Here is an 8,829-nt window from a genome sequence, read left to right on the forward strand (position 1 = left end):
TTCCTCTTCCAAAAATTATTTTATTTTTTGTATTTCAGATATGTTCAGATCCGTCAATGTACCTTGAAGTGGAGAATGAAATGACCACAGTGGGGGGCTCAAAGCTGAGCAGGTTAAAGTGTAATAGAGAAGGGAAGGAATGGGAGACAGTCCTGACCAGTCGAATTCTCGCTGCAGCAGGAAGCTGGTAAGAGAGTATCTTTTGGAGGAAGGAGGTCCTGAAGGCCAGAAGACATTTTTAGGTGTACAAAAGTACAGTTTACAGTTATTTTTCATAATATTTATGGGTAAACGTGTGCACTGCTCTTAGTCTCAGGTTTTGCTTCAAGAATTAACTCTATGCAGTCCTAAAACATCTAATTTGCATTAGAACTATTTTCCTGTATTTTTACATTTCTCCTTTAAATTTCTTCATTAAAGTTGACTAAATGGTAAGTGACAGGTTTTCAAGTGCTAACTACTAAAGAATGAAAAATTTGAAATGGCATATGAAAATACATGTCAAAGTATTTTCCTGAGTATTTTGCTGTTTTTTCTCTTAATTTTTCTCAATTTTGCCTAGTTCCAACTTCAGAGTTTCAACTGAAAGTGTATTTCTGAGCCCTATCTAGGTCTGAAAAAGAAGCAGGAGATTTTAAAGCTAAATACAGGTACAGCCTTGAGGGAGAGCTTGTGTATAACCAAAAGCTTTACTGATATTTCCAGCTATGCCCCTTGGTCTGTTTAGTTTATGACTTCTCTTGGTATCGAAAATTTTGTCTTAAAGCTGCAATAGTTATTTTTTAGGGAATTTACCCAAGTTGCATGATAGCTTAAGAGTTCAGCCTGTTTTTATGCTTCTTGCATTTGACAACACACAAATGTTTCTTGTTTATTTGTTTTCCCAGTGAGATTGTAACTGTGGCCTGTGAGAAACGAACGCTGTCAGTATTCTCAGCTTGTGGTCGTCGCCTTCTTCCTCCTATAATATTGAACACACCCATTTCCACCCTGCACTGCACAGGCTCCTGCATCATGGCTCTCACCACTGCTGCTACGCTCTCTGTTTGGTAAGGGCCACGGTGCCTCATGTTCATGGGTACCTTCAGTTGTTGAGACAGGAGCTCAAACCACATCAGCTCTGAGCACAAGTCCACTTTTGAATAGAATCTGCAGAGTTAACTGGGCAGGGCTGGTTCTGTTTCAGCAAAATCCTGTTTCTGTTCTGACAGTGCAAAATATTGAACTTCATTCTAGAATGAAGATAAAGAATCAGCTGGATTTAATCAGTTTAAATGCTTGTGATGCATGTGGAATAGAGTGGGGGTGGGGAAGAGAAGTATGGATATTTCCATCTTCCATCCCACTTAACCAATGAAGCACATGAGTTTCAGAGTTAAAGTTCTCCAGCCATTTTCAAGATGCCAAGATAAAAACACTGGTAACTCGTTTGCAGTTGTTGAATTCAATCTAATGTCTCAGCAAGTCAGAGCTCCTAAAAGAGTTATTTAGATCCTGTTTGCTTAGTCGTAATGAGGTTTCCTGATAAAGAGCCATAAAAATTGTTCTCTGCTATTAACTTCTGTCTTGTCATAATGGGTTTAAGTTTGCCAAAATAATTTTGTCAAAGCAATGAAGAAAATGCCAAAACAAAAAAAAAACTAAACACATTCCCCAATCCTGCACTTTGTCATGAATAGTGAAAAAGTGCATTTATTACAAGATTTTTGAGTTTTCAATTGTTTGTTAACTGCAGACTTGTCCTTTTGTCTTTTTCAGGGATGTTCACAAGCAGACAGCCATTGTCAGAGACGAGTCTTTGCAAACAATATTTTCAGGTAATAAAAAAGTCCTTTAATTACCAACCTTTGAGCCCACCTGTACTATTTAGTGCCATTTATGAATATGCTGAAATTCTATGAAACCTAAAAAACCTAAACAAATAATTTCCCTTCATTATTGTGTAGTAAAGGGAAGTTCTTGAAATAACAGTGATGACAATATCAGTGAGTAGCAAACTTGTGTGAGATTCTGTAGCTTATAGTCTGCCTTGCTTCTGAATGTAGAAATTCAGTGTTGTGAAGATCACAAGATAAATACTTAATGTAAATATGCTATTACAGCAATTTCTCTGTAATTTGCATGTTTACTGTCTCTGTGCTGAACAACAACTGATTATCTTCTGATTCATTACTTAAAAATCTTGAGTTTCAATCACTTCAATATCTGGCACAACACAAATCATCAGAAAAGCAGTGTCTCAGAGTACATTAGCTCCTGCTTTAGCTTTAATCCATCCAGTACTAATCCAAACTAGCTAGAAACCAGTTGTATTAGCAGTTTGCAGATGTCATCATTAGAAGTTACATGTACAAGCCCTGAGCTTGGAATATGCTGGGAAATGAGACTCCAGCTATCCCACTTACTCTGTGCTCTTAGAGAGCACACTTTTCTAAATATGCTGGGGATTATAATTTTAACTTAATGGGGAAAAGAAAGCAAAAGGCTTTTTGGGTTACAAAAGACGTGGCAGAATTGCTGAAGATTTTCCCTAGTAAGGAGAATGTTCCTAATTTAGCCCATTTTCTTTATAAATTGCAGCATCAAGATTGATAATGTATTTTGCAAAATTGATGTTAATGCTACTGCACTGAGCCTGGTGCTTGCCATCATTAGCTTGTGTCTTGACTTTCCTATCAGTGCTTGAGAACAACATTGAACTTTTTTCTGCTAGTTGCTGTAATTGATAAGAAATGTTAGATACCATTTTTTCACCATTTTTAATTATGAGTCTTAGGCAAGACTCCAAAAGAAACACTTTGGTCTGATTTGACTTGCAGGAAGTGATGCAACTGTCTCTCAGATCTTGCTGACTCAGCATGGAATTCCTGTCATGAGCATGTCTGATGGGAAGGCATACTGCTTTAACCCTTCTCTTTCTACATGGTAAGTCATGGATTACTTCCTCATTTTGCAACTCACAGGAGCTGACGTGTTCTGGTTTACTGGGAAGAAATCATTCCACCTCAGAGTCATGGAAGAGTCATTGCTAAACACAAGGAAAGGCTACACAAGAGTCTGTGTCTTGTTGGGGATCACATGGGCTTTCCCCATGGAAAGGCAAAAGTTCCTGTGAAAAATTTCCATGGCTAAATTATTTACAGGATCTTTCCAAAACAGGTTCTTTGTTGTTTCCTAAGAAGAAAAAAAAAAACCATGTTGTAATCCTAATATAATTGTTGTAATTAGTGTAATGAGCCTGCTGGATGAAAGGGCTTATTGTTTTAACTCCTCCTTAGAATAATTGTTGTTATTCAACTAGTCGAAGCGAATCCTCTGGAAAAGGAAAAATACCCTATTTGTTTATTAAGGGAGTAAGGAGCAGGGGACAGACTCTCAGCCATAATTGTGAATTTACTGCTATTTCTTAGTTTGTACCACAGCTTGGAAAATATATAAAAGAGCAATGTGTTTAGTCATCATACAAATTTAAACATGATAAAGCCGCAAAGGGTATTTTAAATATTTGTACCATTTAACCCTTGTGCTGTATAAAATCTAAACTTAGCATTGGTTTGAGCCACTCTTTCTCCTGGCATCTCAAGCCAGTGAAGATGATATCCTTAATTAGGTGTGGAAATGGCAGCTGTAATGTCAGCTCCCTCCTCATGAAGGGATAGCTGTAACTATGGAAAAGATTGTCAATGTTTGTGTGTCTGGTGGGGGGGAGACCTGACCTAAGGTAAAATCGATTTCTTAATGAGAAAGTCATTACCTGTGTTCATTCCACACATCAATCTGGGTCATGGCTTCTTATTAGATTGTAAAATGGCAAGGAGAAAATTCCTTCCAAACTAATGGTAAATTATATTATGTAATTAGTATTTTTTTCTTTGGGAGTAGGAGGGACACACTTCAAGCAGAATTTGGAGATGTAGTGGGAATAATCAGGGTCCCTGGAATTCCTGAGCCACTTCAGTGATGTTTTTTTGGTTATCTGTGAAAAAACAAATCCAGTTTTGAGGCATAACAGAGCTGGGTCTGCTGACCTTGCTGTTTGCACTCCTCAGACTTGTTTTTTGTTTTTTTGCTGTTTTCCAGGAATCTTGTTTCTGACAAACAGGACTCTCTAGCACAATGTGCAGACTTCAGGACTAGTTTGCCATCTCAAGAAGCCATGCAGTGTTCTGGGCCCTTGGCTGTGATACAGGGACGCACATCCAAGTACGTCGTGCCAGCGTGGCTGGGTTTTGTCATGGTTCTTATCCACCTGCCTGGGTCACTGGGTTATTTCTGAAATGCCAGTGGCTCTGAAATGATCAGTCATTCACACAGTGATCCTTTGCATGCTTATAGTCTGTATCTTAATGTTATGAGATTGTTTGGGGGGCAGGAAAACATGCTCTGAATATAATCATTTTAAGTTTCCTCTTTATTGGATGGGTAAGGTATTGGACAATTCTGTTATACTTTTATTAGCTAAGCTGCACTTTTTTACATTTTACATTTTAATTTTTAGTTTACCAGCTTTCTGGAATAGGCCTGCAATTTTTGAGTTAGTTCAGTTGGCCTCAAAGAATCTGTTTAATGAAGTCTTTGAGAAAGTTGAGATATTAGTCATCTAGTGAGTATTTTTAACATGTGATAATATCACCAAGGAATTGTGTGATCCAGAGCAGATTCCTGTAGGTAGCTTTATAGCCCATCCTCCCTTGGATTTTAATTCGATTTCCCAGGCAGATTTCTTTGCTATTTCTGCCTTTCACATCCAAGTTTAATTTTTTTCTGGAGAGAAACTGTGTAGTGTTGTATGATTTTATTGCTGTTCTCATGAGGGGAAGGGGAGTTCATTGTGAAAAGCATTTGAAATATAAACAATCAATACTGGTTTTGAGAGAGAGAGAGACAATAACAGAATGAAAAATTCCCTTTTTGAAAAAAATTCTAATAACTAGAATTATATATCTAATAACTAGAATTAGAATTTCAGATTAGCTTTCTAATGAAAGCTAATCTGTTTGTATGCAAGAAATTTTTTTTGTCTTGTGTGCCTCTGGAAGATTGGTGCAGTATAGCTAGTGCTACAAAAAGATATAATCCTTAAACTTGTATCTGATTTTATGGCACATTAATCTTTTTGGTTTTGCAGTTCAGGAAGGCAAGCTGCAAGATTGTTCTCCATGCCTCATTTAGTGCAACAAGAAACAACACTTGCATACCTGGAGAACCAGATAGCAGCAGCACTTATTTTACAATCCAGTCACGAATATCACCACTGGCTCCTTATCTATGCACGGTACCTAGTTAATGAAGGTGAGGCCTGCCAGGCTCTGGTGCTTCTCTGCAGCTCTGAGAAACACTCTGTTCATGTCATGTATGTGTGTGATTGCCCTTAACACCTTCCTTTTAGCACTTGGCTTCTGGACTAGGGTTTGCTTAAAACCAAAACAAATTGCATTTGCTGCTGCAGTGCTGAGTCCTCAGGAGTCCTGTTTGGACACAGTGGCTGGGGACAGACTGTCTGGGGAAGCAGTGCCATCTGCAGACTGCAGGAATGGCAATTGCATTGTGAAACAGCCCAGTGGTCTGGTAGGCACATCCTAGGTATTGTCTGGCAGCAGCTACAGATGTTTCAGGGAGCACTTGGTAAAATGCATAACCCTCCTCAGCCAGCTAACAATTGCTGCCTGATGTGAGGTGGAGGGGTTGCTCAGTCTCTGACACTTTGTACCTGGGCACATAAAATTGCAGAGAATTTGCTTGTATTGCTTGCACTTAATTTTTTTTTTTTTTACAATCTAAAATTTCAACTGACTGTACTGGTGAGTTCCACATGTTAAATTCTCTGAGAAAAGAAATACACAAGAAAAGTTCCTTGTGTCTGTTTTATATTTGAATATACTTTATCTCTATGCTATTATGTTAAATAAGGTTAACCAACTGACTTTATACTTTTTGGATTCTAAAGATCTCTGCTGCATCTCTGCCTGTCTACATTCATAATTTAGTAGTTCCCCTTGTATTAATTCAGCCTTACTCCTCACCTTGCATAATCATTCTGCACAGAGGGAAATGAAATGGTTCACGTTACGCCACCTAATAGGTGTTGGCAGAATTAAAATCAAACTCATTAATTCTTGCCTTTTCACCTTTACCTTATTTAACAAGAGAGCTTGTTGAACTGCATGTGATTCTCTCTGTCCTTCCCCAGTTGAAATTAAAATATTCACCTTGGGTCATACAATAAAGAGATGGTTGTACTTTTAAGAGCCTTCACTGAGAACCTCTGCTGCATGCACTGGCTTCCTCTGGCACCTCCAGATGTTGCTGCCATGGATGGATGGATGGATGTCACAAAAACTGTGCTTTGCCAGATGTGTATTGCTGCTTCACTAATTTTCTAGAGCTGCTGAACTTTGAAAATTGCACATCCTATTATTGACCCTTTATTCTTGTGATTATTTCAACATCTACCGAATTCTAATCCAGTAAAATACTTGGTCTAGGATATGTTGATTGGCAAGTTACTCTTGAATAGACTTTGTTTCCTGCAAGGGAATTCCCCCCTCTGATTTTTGGGTAAATAAAGGAGGCCCAGAAACTGTGTGTGGTTGTATTAAAGGTGTTTTGGTTTTTAAAAAGCTGGTATGTTTGTGTGGGAGGGGAGAGAGAGGTTCAGATCAGGGCACCTCTTAAAACAAGCTGGAATAATTACTTCAGACTTCAGTTTTTCTCCCTGTTGTAGATTCACCTTTAGTAGTGGGTTTGGTTTTGAGAACCTTAAATAAGACCCTTCAGAGCTCTAAAAATTATATGTCCAAAGAATTGCTATAAGAATAATAATGTAAACTTTCTGAAATCAATGTTTTGAGCTTTATTTTATCCCAGATACTTGTAATTCTTTTCTGAATGTTGTCTGCTACATTGTGGAGTGGTTATATGTAGTGAAACACTGTCAAATATGATTTTATTTCTGACTATCTCCAGGGTTTGAATATCGTTTGCGAGAATTATGCAAGGATTTACTGGGTCCAGTCCATTACTCAGCTGGAAGTCAGTGGGAATCAACAGTTATGGTAAGTCCTGATAATGGTTTAATGAAGAAAAAGGAAGAGTTTCCCATAAAAATTACAGAGTATTATCCTTTCCACACTCTGCTCTGATCACATAAGCAGGCTTTCTCCCATGGCACTGAGATTTATTCCATGTGAAACCACAGGCAAATGCTTGTTGCCCCAGTGCCAGCTCTGGTGCTGTCTTGAGTATCACACAGATGAAGGGGAGTTGCATGTTCAGCTCTCCACATGTTGAGACAGCAGCTTTGAAACAGGCACATGCCAAAGACATCTTCCCTCTCAGAACACAGCCTGGAGTCTGGAGCTGCAGAGGCTCCTCCAGCTTCATGAGTGTGTAAATGTAAAGACAGCTTTTATTCTGGGAGTCATGGAAGCAGAGTGAGAACATAAAATGCACAGCTCTATCTAGGCAGGAAAAAGGGCATGAATCTTAGAGAGCTCCATGAAACATGGTAATAATAACAAATAATGGATTCTGAGGATGCTTTTGTGTTTTCTGTGCAGGGTTTACGAAAGAGAGAACTATTGAAAGAGCTTCTTCCTGTTATTGGACAGAACCTCCGCTTCCAGAGGCTTTTCACAGAGTATCAAGAGCAGCTGGACATCTTGAGAGACAAGTAGCATGTCCCCAGATTTTCCCTGCGGGGCCTGGTCCCAGTGAAACTGCTGAACAGCGTTACGGAGACAAGAGAGGAGCGAGAGCCCGGCCAGCGGGGACACTCCTGAAGAAGGGCTGTGCCACAGAGGTCCCCAGGATACCTGGAAATGATGAGTGCAGGAGCTCGACAGTTTCCCCAGTGAAACTTGACCATTGAAGCTGTGACCTCTGTTTCTATGGAAAGTCATGGATATGTACTTCAGGGGGATCCTTTTGGATCTGGATCTCATTTAATATTAAAACTAGCTGAGAACTGTTTGTGCGGTTTCTTGGATGTCCTGTGAAAAGCACAGTACTTCAGAGTACACTGAACAGCATATTTAACCCTGTTTGGGGTTTTTGCCTGAGGATTTATTGAGGCTCAACACTATATTAAATTAGATGAATGAGCCACGTAAAAAGAAATTTCATAAATATTAAGGTATTATGCAGCCAATAGACTCTTTCCTGTGAATATAATAATAATAAGAGGCTGTTCTAACACATGGACTATTTTTGTACTAGAATTTGCTAACTTGTAATATGGAATTTTATTTGGCCAATAATCAGGCTATCACTACAAAGTCATCTTGTAGGAGTTTAATTACAAAGGCTATGTTTCAAAGTAATTCTACCAAATTAACATGTCATCATCAGGTTTTTAATTTTTCAATGTTTGTAAAAGGCATTTGGGGGGAGGGGGAGGGATACAACGGGGTGGCTCTTTTTGTAAGTACAAAATAAAAGAACATTGCATTGGTTTAAAAAAAAACAAAAATCAAAAGCATGGTCTTGAATTATTGCAAAGAGCACAGGCATCTCCAGAAATGTCAACACAGGCTGAATCACGGTAATGTGTCTGGAAATAAATAATTTTGTCTGGATGATCTTTCCTCAGAAAGCACGATCAGACAAGTGCTGGTGATGTCTGTGGACAGTTCCAGTGTTTGCCCCTGGAGCCCATCTCAGCTGAGGGAGCAGGAGCTGTGGGAGTGCTCATCCTCTCAGGGAATGTTCATCCTCTCAGGCAGAGCCAGCAGGCTCCCTCACACTGAGCAGAGTGCCTGCGCTGCAGCAAGGAGGGAGCTTTCTGCAGTTATGGCTGTGTTCCTTGTGGAGTGCCTTTGGAATTCCACT

General features: G+C 39.1%; 1 protein-coding gene across 4 annotated transcripts in view; it reads left to right on the forward strand.

Moving 5' to 3' along the window:
- The window catches only part of LOC132081561 (protein HIRA), a 32,241-nt gene extending 23,765 nt beyond the window's left edge, over positions 1 to 8,476 (forward strand). For all 4 annotated transcript variants that reach the window (XM_059485370.1, XM_059485371.1, XM_059485367.1 and 1 more), the window contains exons 18-25: positions 39 to 187; positions 888 to 1,049; positions 1,759 to 1,817; positions 2,820 to 2,925; positions 4,081 to 4,203; positions 5,129 to 5,292; positions 6,967 to 7,055; positions 7,560 to 8,476. In XM_059485370.1, coding sequence (XP_059341353.1) covers positions 39 to 187; positions 888 to 1,049; positions 1,759 to 1,817; positions 2,820 to 2,925; positions 4,081 to 4,203; positions 5,129 to 5,292; positions 6,967 to 7,055; positions 7,560 to 7,676 — 969 coding nt within the window. In that variant the 3' untranslated portion in view covers positions 7,677 to 8,476. The remainder of the gene's footprint in view (positions 1 to 38; positions 188 to 887; positions 1,050 to 1,758; positions 1,818 to 2,819; positions 2,926 to 4,080; positions 4,204 to 5,128; positions 5,293 to 6,966; positions 7,056 to 7,559) is intronic.
- The last annotated feature ends 353 nt before the right edge of the window (positions 8,477 to 8,829 follow it).

This window comes from Ammospiza nelsoni, chromosome 18 (assembly GCF_027579445.1).
Source record: "Ammospiza nelsoni isolate bAmmNel1 chromosome 18, bAmmNel1.pri, whole genome shotgun sequence".
Lineage (NCBI taxonomy): Eukaryota > Metazoa > Chordata > Aves > Passeriformes > Passerellidae > Ammospiza > Ammospiza nelsoni.